The 16,205-nt window shown below is 49.1% G+C and overlaps 4 protein-coding genes across 4 annotated transcripts; 1 reads left to right on the top strand and 3 right to left on the bottom strand.

Annotated features, from left to right (window-relative positions):
- Positions 1 to 8,824: 8,824 nt before the first annotated feature.
- Positions 8,825 to 10,170, top strand: MIND_00207500 (Protein kinase domain-containing protein; the record flags this gene model as incomplete). Its single annotated transcript, XM_037358972.1, has 2 exons — positions 8,825 to 9,184; positions 9,232 to 10,170. The coding sequence occupies 2 exons, from the start codon at positions 8,825 to 8,827 to the stop codon at positions 10,168 to 10,170; spliced, it is 1,299 nt and encodes a 432-aa protein (XP_037224067.1).
- Positions 10,171 to 10,270: 100 nt separating this feature from the next.
- MIND_00207400 (Autophagy-related protein) lies at positions 10,271 to 11,796 on the bottom strand (the record flags this gene model as incomplete). Its single annotated transcript, XM_037358971.1, has 2 exons — positions 10,271 to 11,454; positions 11,505 to 11,796. 2 exons carry the CDS (start codon positions 11,794 to 11,796, stop codon positions 10,271 to 10,273), a joined length of 1,476 nt encoding a protein of 491 aa, XP_037224066.1.
- Positions 11,797 to 12,058: 262 nt separating this feature from the next.
- MIND_00207300 (MFS general substrate transporter) lies at positions 12,059 to 13,782 on the bottom strand (the record flags this gene model as incomplete). The annotated part of the gene is made up of 10 exons (XM_037358970.1): positions 12,059 to 12,316; positions 12,368 to 12,416; positions 12,471 to 12,525; positions 12,571 to 12,782; positions 12,834 to 13,050; positions 13,110 to 13,275; positions 13,326 to 13,502; positions 13,550 to 13,623; positions 13,685 to 13,717; positions 13,764 to 13,782. The coding sequence occupies 10 exons, from the start codon at positions 13,780 to 13,782 to the stop codon at positions 12,059 to 12,061; spliced, it is 1,260 nt and encodes a 419-aa protein (XP_037224065.1).
- Positions 13,783 to 14,165: 383 nt separating this feature from the next.
- MIND_00207200 (uncharacterized protein) lies at positions 14,166 to 15,905 on the bottom strand (the record flags this gene model as incomplete). Its single annotated transcript, XM_037358969.1, has 8 exons — positions 14,166 to 14,510; positions 14,560 to 14,665; positions 14,713 to 14,827; positions 14,880 to 15,005; positions 15,052 to 15,140; positions 15,190 to 15,438; positions 15,497 to 15,602; positions 15,740 to 15,905. The coding sequence occupies 8 exons, from the start codon at positions 15,903 to 15,905 to the stop codon at positions 14,166 to 14,168; spliced, it is 1,302 nt and encodes a 433-aa protein (XP_037224064.1).
- Positions 15,906 to 16,205: the final 300 nt, after the last annotated feature.

The following is a 16,205-nucleotide window of genomic DNA, read 5'->3' as shown; positions in this document are numbered from 1 at the left end:
ATAGCTTACCCTTTTCTATCAGGAGATCGCAGATTTGCAAGCGCGCGATGACATTCCGACCCAAGCTACTCAACAAAGCGATATCCCTTTCGACGACATACACAGGGAATTTTTCAAACTTTCTAGTGTATATGCCATCGTGGGTGAACTAGTTCGGTACGAGTCGCACGCTGGAAATTGTGTGCACGGCACCAGTTTATGGAGTTCTGTGAGTGGTTTTCACCTTAATCTATAACACCAACACATCTCTAGCATTGGCGAATAGAATGCAAGAAGGTGTCCAGAATTTTCAAATCAGAAAATTGTCTGGAGGAAGCGGGCTACTCTCCAGATACCGGTGATAGTGATGGTAAATCCAGTGATTAATTGTATGTAGTCCACTTTGCCCTTTTATGTTGTACCCGTACTTGCTTGTTTGCCGATTCACCGGTCATTAGTGACTATGTGACATTGTGACATCGTGACATTGTGAGATCCCGTGGCACAGACAATGCGTAACGTTTCTTTACCCCTCTGCCTCGAATTCATCCCATATATCCGGCTTTCAACCTAGTACGCCGCTCGCACCTTTATAATGCGCGATCCATGGACTGCAACAGTACCTTCTTCTTTGCGAGAAACTACCCCATGTCTAGTGCGCAGAAAGTGCTTCTTCCATTGCCACGCTCGTTGATGAAAACCGTTTCTAGCTCTCGATACTTTGTACCGTGATATGCAAAACTCCCCGCTCTACTTGGGGTCCAAGAAGGTGGCTCACGCTTGGAAGCGTAAGGACTCTGGCCATGTCGCTTGCGTCATCGACGAGCACGGCAAGCGAGGAAAAGTCGCTGTGTTGTCTGCCGTTGGGAAGGTTTCTGACGCGCAGGCCAACATCGACGGAGTCGGATCTTGGAGACCTGCCTTTAAAGAGACGTTAGATAAGGCTAAGTTCTCCTTCTTGCTGGAGAAAGCTGGTAAGCTTTAATTAGCACGCGCATAGCATACTGAAGTACAAGTTAGAGGGCACCATCTTCGCGAAAGACTGGGAGCGCCAGATTGAGAACGTTAACCGCCTCCAGCTCGGTATATGTGACAACACCGACTCGCGTCACTTTGTTTCTGCCGACCCCTCTGGTAGTGTTTTCCGCTTCTCCAAACCCGCCTTCGAGAAGAAGAAGGAAGGGGAAACAGGTAAATATATCGAGGAATCTTGGTGGATGTATCTAACACACTTTATAGAGACTCCGATCTGGCCCATGGAGTGGACAGTTCCTGACGACTGCAAAGATGCTTTCCTAGATACGTGCAAGAAGTACCACATCCGCCCGCTCACTATTTTTGATGAGAAAAACGAACTCGTCTCCGGCGACGAGATCCGCGATGTGGTCATTGGGAGCCTCGTCGAAGTCAACTTTATGCTTAGACACTATAAGCTGAAGGATACTAGCTTTACGCCTCCCAAGTCTTACGACTGCTTCACCGGTAAGCCCTATTTCGTCGAATAAATCGCGCTAACATTGGAATAGCGACGGTTCTGGAGATAAACGTTCTTCAAAGTGGTCTGCCTGAAGATCTTTGTGACTATGTTACTACGCGCCAGTTGAGAGAGCGGGCTAAGCAAGAGGAGGTACAGTTATCCCTCTCAGGTGGAGAAGTTCGCTTTGCTTCTGAAGCTACTATGTCGGGGGACGCCGTAGAAGCACCTGCCACGCAGGCCGCTCCAGCGCAGGCCACTCCGACCACTTCGGGTAATCCAGCGGAGGATACCCGAGGAGGTGAGTTTCGTATTTAAGTTTGTCACACACTTGACACAATTCAGGTAAACGCCGCCGCATAGTTACTGCACAACTCAGTAACGAGGCTGGTTCTGATGCCCTTCGACGTCACGCACACGCAGCAGGCACTGGAGAGTCCTTAGACGAAGCTGACGAGGACTTCGAGTTGGTGAACGAGTCGGAAGCGGTGTCCTAATATGTTCTTCGTGGTTTTGTCTTTCGTCCTCCCCTTATGCGCTCACTCTGCTCGACTGTGTACTATAACTCTTCTTCTTCCCCTTACCCTGTGTCCCGTAGTTGGTAACTGTCGTTGTTCTGTTTACTTCTTATTTGTTTTTACACCTCATGACCCTTCTGCGACTTAAACCATGGAAATCGCTACTGCTAAGCGACAGAGGAACTTGTACCCTATTAACACACATCCGCCCATCCAACAAGAGTGGAATATGCGGAAATCTCGTATTCCGCGTAAGGAAAATCCCAACCGGGCATCAAATAGTCACCGCAACCTACTCCGTTAAAAGTAAACGCATTGTTGGATATGATTCCAGCATGCATCTCATCAGTCCAGTATTGGTAAGCCTCTCCCGAAATCAGCGAATTGGTAGGTTCCCCCGATAAGTCCCCTCCTAGAATTGGTACGTCGACGGACACTCTCCCTTCCGTGGAATGGTCGATCAACTTCTCCCTGTTACCAGCGGTATCCTTCGGCACTTGAATGCATTCTCGAGATTTGCTTTGGGAACATGGGTGAACACAATTGATGGATACGGAGGATATCTGAGGATGCGACTCGACCGACTGCACGAAAGATTCCTCATGGAAGCCCAAAAATTGAGAATTGTGGCTCGATTGGGTTCCAGACGTATCAGATGACCGTGACTGGTGATCGATTAAGTAATCAGGGAAGTAAGCCGAAAAATTACGCACTCCAGCTATCGCAGCTCTGTGCTTAACATGTTGCTCCGCCTTCCGACTCAAGTGCATGTCGTCGATATCGAGCCCGACCACCGCAAGCGTCTTATCACTTCTGCCTTCGGACAGGCAGATTCGATACTCTAACCTATAGACTGACCCGTTCTATTCAAAGTACGAGTTCATGACAGATAATGACTCACTTTTTTTCTTATCCATCGCGCTGCTGATTCTATGGGCTAAGAGAGGAGCCCTGAACTTCCAGAGACGAGTACCTGATATGTCGTCGATGAATCCCGCTGCTACGAGAGGTACACCATCTTCAATTACATTTGGTGCGCCTATCGTGTCTCGGCGGAAAACCTTGAGATCTCTGAGAGCTATGCGTCTTCTCGATAAAAAGAATACGTCGACTTTGCTCGGAGTAGCCTCCACTGTCGTCCAATAAGGTGTGTTTAGGTCTATCTCGACCGGTACAGTGACCTTACGAAGTTCTTGAGTAGGATAGACCACTACTTTGTGATATGGCGGCTCGCACAGAACATCCACATCCACCATAGGAAGCGATAAGCGGCCAAACTGGTCAGGCCTTTCAAAATCGAGAATCCAAGCAGGGAACTTGCAGCGTAACCTAGAAGCCTCGGAAGTAGGTCTATACTTCCCGACGAGCTTGCGAACTAAACAGGGACAAATGAACACCAATAAATATATCTGAAATTCACACTCACGCCAGGCCGGCTCCGCAGACGTGCGTAGGTGTTGAATGAAAGTACCGACTTGGAGAACGGCTTTGTGTTCGTTGGTGACTGACTTGATGTAGTTTGCGACGAAAAGATTCCGCAGAGCTCTGCCAGAGCTTCCCCACAGTTCCATGGGCGCGTGGGTTTCAGAGTACGCAATGAGAGCTATTCATTAGGCCACGACGCTGACCAGTTTAACAGCACAAACCTCGAATACAAGCCAAACATCTGTCGATGACAACTACAATGAGCGACGACACCTAAATATTTTAACTGCACGTACGAAAACGCATCCCAGAGAGTCCGCCTGATAACTACTTTGTTGTTGGCCACTTTTTCGAAGGAACCACAAGCATCGTTTATCTCCTTCTCCTAGACAACCACCACCAAAGTTTGATAAAACATTAGAAGAAGAATAAAAGCTTACTTCGGCGGGGCTCAAGACGAAAAAAGGGCCGTCACCACCAACGAACAAAGACGCTGGGTGAACTTGGTCAGCCATGGCAATTAGTGGTCAGTGATGGGGAGGGGAGGAAAGCACAAGCAATCAATGTCACGCACACATTCCTCTCTTATGGAGTCATCACCGCAACAAGTCGAATGTGACATAGTGAAAACAGGTTTTTTTCTGTCTCCGTAGGGTACGAGCAGAGTTGCCCTGTCTAAAAGACCTATGAGAACCAGGTTCATAGCAAAGTAAATAAACAACACTTACAATCAAAACAAGTCTAACGACTGGAAAGAGTTTCCTAATCACCTATTCACGTTTCCTAGGCAGTCACAAAGCAATGCGACCCGTATATACCATGCGTGGGTGTCAATGAGTACGTCCTCTACCTTCTCACCTGCGGTAACAAGAAAACGCCACCAGTGCCGAATCCGGTCGAGGTTAACTGCCCTGGGTGCTGGCTTCTGAATTCGCACTGATACAGCGCTCGCACGATTTGACGCTTCGCTTCTTACGCAGGGAGGTCACACCTATATCACTTCACTCGAAAGCAGAATCTTAGTTAGATTGCACTGAATAAAGAGAAATTGCGGACTGCACTACGACGGGACCATCTGCATGACCATTCCAGGATTGCGGCACAGGAGAATTAACAGCGATGTGCAGCTGCTTACTCTACAAGAAAGCATTTCGCATAGGACATCCGTAGCATTGCCCATGACGCTCGCAGACCATTTCGGTTCCTTGGAACTTCATTACACTGAGTATGTTATATTGGCTATGAAACTCACATTTGGCCATTGAAATCGGAACGCTTGTCGGGCAAGAATTATCATATGTGACCTGTAGCCCCTCCGCTATACGACAATTTAGTACAACAGGTATGTCTGTGAAGGAAAAACTGACGAGCACAGTATTCGGTGGATCTAGAGCCAATAACGCTGATTTCTAATGCGTGTTGGAGCGCCTCTCGGTACGCTGTTCGTCGTACACCGCCTAGGTCTTCATGAACATTGCTTTTTCCATTGGCGCCCCGTTTCACTTTCAACGTGTGCCCGAGTTTGAAAAAAGGGAACCTCTCCCTGTGTTGTCGCCGCAATTCATCGGCCCGGAGGTAATAAGGAAGACGATCCTGTTCAGATAATTTCTTCCACAGTTCGCCAATAACCTTGGACTTCAAAGCTTGAGAGTTCTCGGGGTACCCAGCGGTGCCTTGGATACACGCGCTTCTGATATAATAAAAATTAGTTCTTAACTGTTGGTACACGATACACGCACCGAAAAAGTATGAAAGCGTTACAGGGTCGGCCAATTTTTTTCTTCACATTTGAAGACTTAACCTTCTTCAATACCTTAGGGGTAACTGTCTTGCTTATATCCCCCTCGCCTGCCACAGAAAGAGCGCCTTCAAGTTGCTTTCTCCCGATCAGTTATCCACTTTGTGTACTTGAGATCAACGGACTTGAATCGGCTTCATTCGTTCCCCTTGCACTCGGAGACACCGTTCAGGAGCAGACAGCCTGATGCAACGGCGACATGGAAATACACCTTCACAAGCTAAGTGGGCCGCCTTACAGGGACCACAACAAGTCATCGTGAGCGAGTAAGAAGCAAGAACAAAATATTATGTAACAGCCATCAGATCAATAAACGGTCCGGTAACAACGAAAATCGGAATTGACTGGTAGTATACACACAACAGAGGAAGGCATAAAAGACACTTCATCTACCTACACTCGCACTGACGGGCGATCCTTTGGATACCCTCGCCCTTCAAAACGTCCTGCCCCCACAACTTCTGGCTGAGACTGACCCTTTTTGACAGATGAATAGCCTGAGGGTTCTGCACGACCGCCCTTCGAACGATAATACCGAATTACCTCGTTACCGGACAGGAACCATGCCTGTTCATAGCGTTTAAGAGATAAGCAGAAGTCAGATGGAAAACTAACCGTGTTCCAAACTCTGCCTCCTAAACTAGGCGAGTCTTGACGGTAAGCGGTAACTTCGCACCCTCAAAATGGCTCCAGTCTCCAAAACGGGACAATCGACAGGTGCATAGGGGATATCGGTGTCGAGGTGACGACGTTGGGAAGGCGTAAAACCAAACATTGGAACGCTGAGAATGTCAGATACACTGATGTATAACAAGCAAAAGCTCAAATTACCAAGGATGTATCACCATCCACGTACACAAGTATCTTGTCAGCACGTTCCACGTAATCGAGCTGAACGCAGGAGTAAACTTGAAGAGGAGTCTACAACATATGAGATTTTGAAGCACTTATGACGGAGGCCTACATGAACAGAGTTTCTCCATGCACGCTGCATATCAGCGAGAAACACCGCGGTCCTTCTAAACCCTCCCGCGAAGGGACCCGAAGGAGGACTCAATAAAAGCATCTAGGACAGCGACTGATCAGCTCGGCGACATCAACCAGCGAACGACAAATACATGGCCTTTATCTTCAGTGGCAAAGAAAGCGTCCAGCTTGCCATAAAACGAAAGAGTGTACGGATGTTGAGCACTGCTGCCATTCGTCATGACACGACGGAGCTCAGTGCCCTCCTGTGTGACACAAGGGTCAGCCTCGAAACACAACAACTTCTCCTCGCGCTCGGAAAGAGGGCTGCGGTTTTCGAGAAAGGTGGCCATGTCGCTGTTCCACTTCCCTTCATCGACGCCCTTAAATGCATCTGCCGTGCATAATTATGATCATAAAACGAAGAAAACTTTCACAGTACGTCAAACAGTAGCATGAGAAAAGCAGAGAAAAGATTTAGCGCTAACTCATCTAGACACCTTGTTCAGGTATCACTGCTCGATGTGAACACTCGGCGAATTATGCTTGCCCGAAGAACCCAACACTGTAGACGGCAAATGGTTAATATAGCGGCTGCTAATCACGTTTGCCACTTACCGTCTCCCACAACTGCTTGCCATATACCGCCCTGTCTTCACGACTGATGAAAGCCTCTACATGAAGAAACGCGCCGGACTCCAGTACGTCGCAATCAGTACTAGCCACCGGCACATGCTTAGACCTATGAAGATCCAGTTTCGTCTGGAATTGATTCAGATTTCGAATATACTTGTTCCACACAAAGCAATCACCAAAAGAGTGCTCGTTCCATACTCAACGACGAGACGACCTGAGGTGCGCTGACTTTCCCGTACATAACACTGTCGGGTAGAATAAGGAACCTAACAAACAACATTAGTGAGAAAACTAAGAGAGGAAAACAAGCGAAGGTGCGCATATACTCTGACAGCAGCTTGCGGCGATTCGGCCACTTGTTGCAAGGCGTTGATAGTATTTCTAAATGATTCTCCGTGGATACCCTCAGGTCGCGCGCGAGAACAAGAACCTGTCAAAATATTAGCTTCCAAATCTCAGAGGCGGTTGACGTACACTTTGATCTGCGAGTCCGCTGTAACCCTCCGAACTATGCGATCGAAGAAGCCCAACAAACTTCAGGCAGAAGGGACCCGTGGAGCTACTAGCGATATCCTTCACGACATGAATTGAAGTACTTCCCCGCCGCGAGACAGTACTCCTATCCAACTGAAGAACCGGCGGCTCGTAGTTGAAGTAGGGGGGGAGAGGAATGCCATAGGTGATAGCTGGTTCCATCGAGTAGTATCTTACGAGTGAACCACTGTGTTTAAGCCACTTTAAACCAAAGAGATTTGAATACTACGCACCGCCTTCCTGTTTCAGGCCGTGAAAGACTCGGCAATTAACATGTAGCCACGAAAAGAAAACCCCGTTTTGAGTAACGAAAGCGCGCGGATCCTGGAACTCAGAAATAAAAGAGTTGACAAGAAGAAACGACTGCTGTCACACGTCACACCCTCCATTACACCCTCGGCTCCGACTAGAACACCAACCGGCTCAATTTCACCGTCTTTACCTTATCGGTCAAAAAAAAAAATTGCAGCTGCAGGTTCAACCCATTAAAAAAATCAAATCTAAAGCAAGGTCCCCGGATACGGCGCTAGCGCCGGAGACCCCTTGTCGTAACGTACCTGCAAATGGACGACAAGCAGTGAGTCATCAATCAGCATACAAAAACATAGACTCACGCACAGTCCAGACTGGTCATTAGGGACCCCACCGCGTTCAAAAAGAAAGATGTCATTGAAGTAGGCTTCACTCTGCAGACCTATCGGACCTTCTCGCCTGAGTTAGGTCCTCACTACAAATGTGAAGTGGTGTTGCGAAGCTTGGTAAACCTTGACGGGACATTTTCCAAAGTGAAATTGAATTTTTTTCGAGACAGACGACTCACCACTGCTGGTAGCAAGTCGCAGCAGCTAAACGAGCCGCATTGAAGCGCAAAGTCCACGAAGTCTCAAGCGCAAAAGCTGAGGAAAAACGCTGGAAGCGGATGCGAAGAAACGCTAACCCGATAGCTGCGCGTTTTACTGGTAAAGGGAAGGGGAAGGAGTTGGCCGTCGACAGCGAGTCTGACGAAGGGCAACCAGCGACGAGAATGAAGCTTGAAGGGCTGCATTTGATTCAGAATGTACAGAAAACTGATTGATATTCTTATACTTACAATACCCAATGTCGTTGAATTGTGCGCAGCACGGATAGATTGAAGGAAAGGTGAAGAGAAGGAACGGCGAGTAAAGCTGAAATGCAGGAAAGAAAGATTCAAGTGACGTGGGACGGTTACATAATCTGCTGAGGTAACATCCTTGGACAGCAATACGACTAAGTCGGAAAACCCTTCAATTTCGAGTCACAAAAAAAGCTGTAGGGTTAGGGTTGAGACTACAAATTTCATTACAAAAATAGAATCTCTCAAGGGGAAAGATCGAGGTCGTGAAACGCGGACGACAGATATTGATAGACGATTACATAAGTACTCGTAATTCGTCGAGCAGCACAGCACTACGTAAGCACCCATTTTTCTGCCACCAACATTGACTGAGGAGCCAAACCAGAAGTGAAGAATTAATGTGCGGCGAGGACGTGTCTCCATCTCTAGCTATGTTGCCCGAATCTACATTACAGACCCCGGGCTCGTACTATCGACTTAGAACCCCTATACCCCAAGCACAACCTCGGCAACTTGTGTGGGAACATCGAGAGCGTGGATTTCGTCCACTTTCATTCTCCCATCCTGCTTTACTCCGCGATCATAATGGGATCGTCCTCCAAGTAACCACTCGACTTGTCGTAGAAGGGGACAAATCTGTTGTCGATAGTGGCACTGCTGTCCGCATTGAATACCGGCGCAATCGACTTGTCCAGGACTGCGTCGAGAATCGTGCAATCGACGGCTGCCGATGTCTTGACTGGAGCACGATCCAGAAGGTTCCTGCATGGTCAATGAAATCAATTTTTTCTAACCATATCCTCAGATACTCTCTCAGCTTGAAATCAAACCAGGATGGTCGATTAATGTGAATTTTGAAACGCACCCCAATGGCGAATTTTTGATTGAATCGACGACGCACCAACATCATTTCGTCGGCAAGGAAATGCCTCAGGGAATCACTCTAGATCGCATTGCATTGTCGTCTCTCTGTGTCAAGTTTGCACATGGTCAAACACCAGATGTCTTTCTTGTGCATATTTCCTCGAACGAAGCCTCGCGTCAGCTCAAGGTCTTCAAAGCCGCCAATAAACATGATGACCTCTTCAGTGCTGCAACCTTTTTTGCCTCCCTTCCTGGTTCAGACCACATTATTCGGCCAACGCATATCGTCGTGGACGAGTCAGACCGGCTTCGTGGGCTGCTCATGAACTACCATTCTGCCGGCAGTCTTCTCCATTTCTACTTCTCCATCTACCCTCCTCGTCCAATGATGAAACTCATACCATTTGGAGCTGATGTACCGACGTTGAGCCCAGGCGTCTTCATCCCTTTTGATGTTAAATTGGCGTGGGCCATCGATATCGTAGCGGCACTGGCTTGGCTCCATGCGCAAGGCATATTTTGGGGCGACATGCATGCCGGCAATGTCGTTCTCTGTGACGATGGACGATGTCGGCTTATCGATTACTTTCCCGATCCCAGAGCATGGGCGCCAGAGTGGGCGCCTCCCGAACTCAAATCCATGTCTGCGCAGATCACCAGGGAAAGAGATGTATTTCAATTGGGTTTGGTTTTGTGGGCGGTAGCGGAGGAGATCGCGTACTTCCGCCGAGACGTGCCGTTTGTGCGCCCTTCGTTGCCGTGGAGGGACATCACGCCTGTGTGGTATTCTGATCTAGCTAACTCGTGCCTGGAAACGGAGCCATCCGACCGACCGACCGCGAGCAACATTCATACGCTTTTGTTATCCCACATAGACTAAGTTATGTTGTTGTAGGAATTTTATCCTCGATCATTTTGGAATCGATTTCGCAAGTTATGACTGAAACTGCTGATTGCAATTTAAAGGAGGGATGCTGTTACTAATAATAATTACACGTTGACTCCTCACTAGTTTTCGTCTTCTGTGCGTCTTCCAAAACTTCGCTTTTCTCGGCCTTGCGAAATCTGGGTACCGTGACTCGCACGACCTCAAGTGCCACAGGGAAGGCCAAGAACACCAAACAGAGCACGACGGGGAAGCGCAGGTCGTGTGTGGCGTTCTGGAGGGGTCCAGTTGCGACATATGTGACCCAGGTTGTCGCACAGCTCACGACAATCTGCAGGCCATACCACATGACCTCCTCCCCGGCGGGAATGAACTCGGCGTAGAGGATGCGGAAGACCACGTTGACGATGGCGGACGACGTGTTCATCAGCAGTTGCTGGACGTAGAACTCCCAGCGGTGTTTGTTACCAAAGGCATTTTGGTGCGACATCCCGATGCAGCACCAGACGGGCACGACCAGGAGCATCGCGTAGCCCACGAGAAGGCATCGCTCGAGGTTCAACTTCTTCCCCCATACACGCTGGACCCAGACCAATGCGAGGGTGGCTATGATGACAAATGCCTGGCCGGCAAGGGTGAAGAGGGTGTATTCCAGGGTGTTGGGCGCGAGGGTGACGAAAAACAACTGGTTGATGATGCTGATGAGCGCGAACTGGGTGTCGGTATAGATCGTGTAGGCTAGAAGCAAGATGAGCATGTTTGGCGCATGAAGCAGTTTGCGAAAGGGCGTCAAAAGCTCGAGCACGGCCGACTTCCATAACGGGCCATCGTCAGCTGGCGGAGCGCGGGCCGGGAGTGTGGGAAGACCCAAGTAGGAGCCCAACGCAGCGACAACGGTGATAAATCCCACAATTGTCGTCACCAGCAGGCCAGCAGATTGTTGTTCTGCAGTGGGAAGGTATGCAGATAAGAGTGCGATAACGCCAAGCATGATTACACCTGAGATGTTGCTGAACACCATCCCAATTGACGAAATAACGAAACCCATTTTGCGCTGCATGCTGGGACTCGCAGACACCGACTCGTTGGCGGACCGCATGTAGTGGGGGATGTAGACGTTGAGCAAGGCCATGAATATAACCGTTATAACTCCATAGACGACAAAGATTGCGAAGAGCGTGTTAAAGTTGGCGAGCGTCGGGGCAGTCAGCCAATAGCTGGGTATACCCAATGCACCGTATACGACCATGAAAATTGGCAGGAGGAGGCTCTTGTGTTCTGCAAAGATATGCTCAGTTCGACATTCAACATCAGCATGAAAGACCAACTCCAAAAGTCCGCATAAGCAACAACGAAGATGGCGACAAATCCACCAAGCCCAGTCTGCATCGCGCTCAGGTAGAGCAGGACCGAGTTCAGATCGAGCCGCTTGCCGCCCCAGGGCACGATACAGTATGTGAGGCACGACCCGCCATCGAGGTCTGTGCCAATAAGGAAGCCGATGTGCTGAAGTTGGTAGGTAACGTAGGTGCCCGTGATGGTTGATGCAAGGCCCAAAATGAATGACGTGTAGGCGAACGTGTTGAGCGCGACATTTCGCTTCCACCACGAGAATAGCATTGCGAGGGAGTCCAGGACAACATCACTTTGGCCAGGTTATGAGGGAACATGAGAGCAGAGGAAAAAGAGACGATCAATATCACATTCAAGGCGGCAGGTTCGCATCGGCGATCTATCGAGAGATCTGCCGATAGTTGCCGACTCTTGGGTAGAAACAGCCCTTGAACCAGCCCAGTTCTCTATTTCGAACCAGGTGGCTCAGAATATGATTTCCAAAATTGTCGACGAGGCAACACGTCGAATCACCACCACTAAAATGCATTCATTTCGCTGACGGACAGGTCTTTGCATCACCATACACTGGCGTTTCCGCAGCGCAAGATATGTCCGCATTTTTTTTCAGTTGAGCACCTCCTTCCCATCCGAGCCACGTCCACCGCCGAACATAGGGACCCCGCATCAACAAGAACAGAAGCTCTGCACCGCCAAACACAACTCTCATCCCAGAACTGAAGCGATGCCCATGCTTGACGTAGAGCCGCGTGCCGGCAGCGGTGCTCATTACTTGTCCAAGAAGTATCTACGTGGGGGGAAAAGTCAATCAGGATCACCATCCCAATTGCGAACATACGGAAACAACAAGTAACGAGTTGAGTCGAGCTCGGGCTTCCGGGGCAATACTACATCGTACATAAGCAACGAGCACTCAAAGACGAAAGTTAAAGCATGCAAACCTGAATATGGAGGTGGTCGTAGCCACCTGCGTCGCCTGCACTCCGAGATCAAGCACTGCCGTAGATGAGAACCATCCAAAGATAAGAAACAACAACTCACCAATGATAGCAACGACGACAGCTCCAACTCCACTGGTATCAGTTCCAAGTGCTCCAAAGGCTTCGATAAGCTGAGAAGATATAACCAGCATAATGCCGACGAGAATGGCAAACCAGGGCACGAAGCCATCGATGATTCGCCCGGTCAGAGGAGACATGGCGACACCGACCATGCCCACCAAACCAAAGAGGCCAATGACTAGCGTCGAGTAACTAGGAAAAGTTAATGAAAAAGTGGACACAAGTTAGACAAGGGGTACTGACCGATACGGCTCTCCAGCGAGCAAGAACATCATAGTCACCCAAAATCCACTGAAAATCGACGAGCTGAAGAAGAGAATAAAGCACCCTTGGATGAGTGCAGGTTCTGTCGTCGCAAATTTGGCCATGGAGATGAAAACACGGAAGTAGGACAGGTCGGGGTTTTTGATAGGCATGTCGGGAGTTATGAAGTAGAGAACGAGGAGCATGATATATTGTCCTGTAGTAGTCATTGGCTCAGTCACAAAAACGAAAGAATAAGTGGTAGGAGAAGCTCACCACCTACACCCATCCAATACACATTTCTATAACTCGAAAACTCGGTAATAGTTCCAGCAAGAACGCGTGCCAACAGGAGCTCAAGGAGGATTCCGGAGAGATTGAGGGCAATCATTGTCGCCCGACGGTTTGGAGGTGCGAGATCGGCGACAAGTGGCGTAACAACCTGGGAGAAGGGAGAAACGGTGTTAAGCAATGGATATTTTGCAGGCTCACCTGGGGCGTAACCGAAACGAGAGCAGTGAGAAACGAGATGGCCTCGAAGGCAATTAGCGAGTCGGTGATCGCAAGGCCCACAGTGAGAGACGCCGAGCATGTCATGAGAAGCAGTAGCAGCGGCCGCCGATGAACAACGTCTCCCAGCGGGATGATGAAAAAAGACCACATGCATAACTAGCAGAACATTGGGATTGTGCTTTGGCTTGTGGAGCAATACTGACTGACCCAGCTTGGAGAATGGTGGGGATACGGGATACTCCGAGCTCGTCAACGCTGAATGCACGCGCAAGCTCAACTATATAGGAGATGAGCAAAGACTGTAGTGTAAACCAAGTGTAAACAAGTCACAAACACACCGAGAATTGGTGTGTTGTACCACAGATTCATTCCTGCAGGCCATTAAACGCTGGTTACGCAAACATAAGCTCGGCCTACCTGCTGGAAAAGAGGTCATAATGAGCTCTATAGGTAGGAAAGCCCGTACAGAATGTACTCGCCAACGCGAAGAGCGAGGCCTTACCATACCCAATCATCCCTTGACCATCATCCGAAGTCGAAAGGCGCGCTGATGGCGGGATGGTCAAGTTTGAGGCACATTGTGTAGCAGGGACGGGGTCAAGTAGAAAAAGTATGTCAGCCACAGGCCGTAACGGGAACAATTTCGGATCCTCAAATTGGCCTAAAATGCGTTGATTTTGAACAAATCACGGCTTGATTTGGGTCCTGATCTTCAATGGCATCGTTATCACACAAATCAATTCATTCGAGTGATACTTGATACTGCTTCGATAATTGTTCAGTCTCAGCACGTATCAGCAACGAAAAAAGACAGAGACTTCAAGCTACGACTCCGACAAAAGGGTTGAAATTATACCAGTTGCAATTATTCGTCACGAACACGCTGCCATAGCCACTCTTCACCGTCTGCCCGTTCCGCACAATTTGGATGTAGGGAATCTGGGCATCTTGCACAGGGAACGCGACTGAGCCAATAGAATCACCAGCACTAGCATTCCATTGTGCGTGGTTCGACCCAATGTCGAGCGTGATCGTGGCCGGAGACGACAATAATGCGAGACCGAAGACGGCATCGGCGGGAAAATTCGCCATCCTCGGGGCCCAGCCGCCGGAGCACGAGACGGACTTGGGGTGAGACCGATACCAGAAAACCACAACGTCATTCTAGAGATCGGTCAGTGCACATCAGGTGGTAATGAACAAATTCGCGCACCGTGACCTTCGGCGCAGAGCCAGTCTTGTACCAACCGATAAAGTATTGGGCAACGATTCGCCAAGCCGCGTGTGGGAAGCCATTGACGTAGTTGGGAGCTGCGGTGCTACAAAATACATCAGCCCTGCTGGCAGATCCACTCCCAGAACTCACCCAAGGTCAACGTTGGGATTGATATCCCCAATATAATGCGATTCAGCTGCAAAAACAGGTGTCAGGTTCACGGGCAAAACTACACGGCTGACACCACCATAGTCGTTCCAAGTCACTACACCCTCCATGAGCATGCACCATATGCTTTGAAACCAGCAAGGACGAACCAATTTCGACAATATCTGGCTTCACATCGTTGATCGCTTGATGCCAACGATAACTCCACAATGTGTCGCTAAGTTCGACCCAGGCATTGCCAGCGTCCGTGTTCTTGAATTGCCAAGGGGAAACGGCTGAAAGGCGTTCAGACCAATCTTGCAACACAAACTATGGACCCACACATGATGTATGGCCCACCGCGAGCGTGAGCGGCATTTTTGTACGCAATGTCCGTGTCTGTGGTCAGCAGAGAGTTAACATCATCCGGCCTACGATATCTCATTATGGCGCAAAAGTTCAAATGAGAGAACAACGCACCAAGACCACCAATTGAAGAACCCATCAATGGATGGGAAGTCGCTCAACAGCTGATTTGCCAACGAAGGGCTGCGGTACTCAATTAACGCTGGGGCTAAAGCGATAATGATGCCTTGTTTTGCGAGGGACGTCTTGATCCCTTGGAAGAAATCGTTGCCGCGAGATTTTCCTGAGAAGGTTGAGACGAGGACGTGGTTATTCCAACGCAGCATCGCCGGGCTGTTAGCGTAGGTTGCGATGCGGTGAACACTTGACTATCGAGTCAGCAGATTCTCATTGACTTGAACTGGCAACGACAAACACGTACATGTCGTCTGCCTGCCAATTATATTGTGGCGAAAGGTCAAAACTGAAAAATAGCTTGAAGTTCGAGGCTTCGGCAACTGTGATACTACCGTGAACTAGAAGTAATGCTTAATTAGAAGGGAGACTTGCCTACGAAGGCGTCAGCAACGCGTTGCACTTCATAATCAGGATCTGTCAGAGCCAGATTCAATGCTAGACAGAGCGTGAATTTCCGTGCCGCGCTCAGATTGCTGCGGAAACAAACCAAACCCGTCGATCCCAGTTGCCTTTGCTGAATTTATGTCGTTCGCCCAGTCGCTCTGGGAATACGAGTAAGAATTTTGCGCCATAAAATGGGCCACCACGATCTGGCCCATAACTTTTGCAGTGAGGATACTCGTCCATGCCGTCAGGCGAAGGAGTGAGCGCATGGTGCTCCCTTTCGATTAGTTTCCGCTGTCATTGAGATTCATGGTGAGTTTTATACCACGAGGAGACATTTCAGTCCCGTGGTCAAGAGCTTTGAAAGACGCGTTCACATGATGACATAGAATGCGGAGCCATGACTGGCATTGGTACGACTCAATGCGATTTTTCGTACTCGAAGCAAGACCGGATGTGAGTGTACTGTTGCGAACAGCCAGCGCCGAATTGGTATTTAAGGAAAGGAAAATATCACGGTCGGAACTAATCTCACTTAAACATCTGTGAGCTGAAATGACGACCGCCAG

Source organism: Mycena indigotica (assembly GCF_014461135.1).
Source record: "Mycena indigotica strain 171206Taipei chromosome Unknown Mind.scaff0002, whole genome shotgun sequence".
NCBI classification, from domain to species: domain Eukaryota; kingdom Fungi; phylum Basidiomycota; class Agaricomycetes; order Agaricales; family Mycenaceae; genus Mycena; species Mycena indigotica.
Note: the sequence above shows the minus strand (reverse complement) of the source record. Positions and strands in the feature narration are given on the sequence as shown.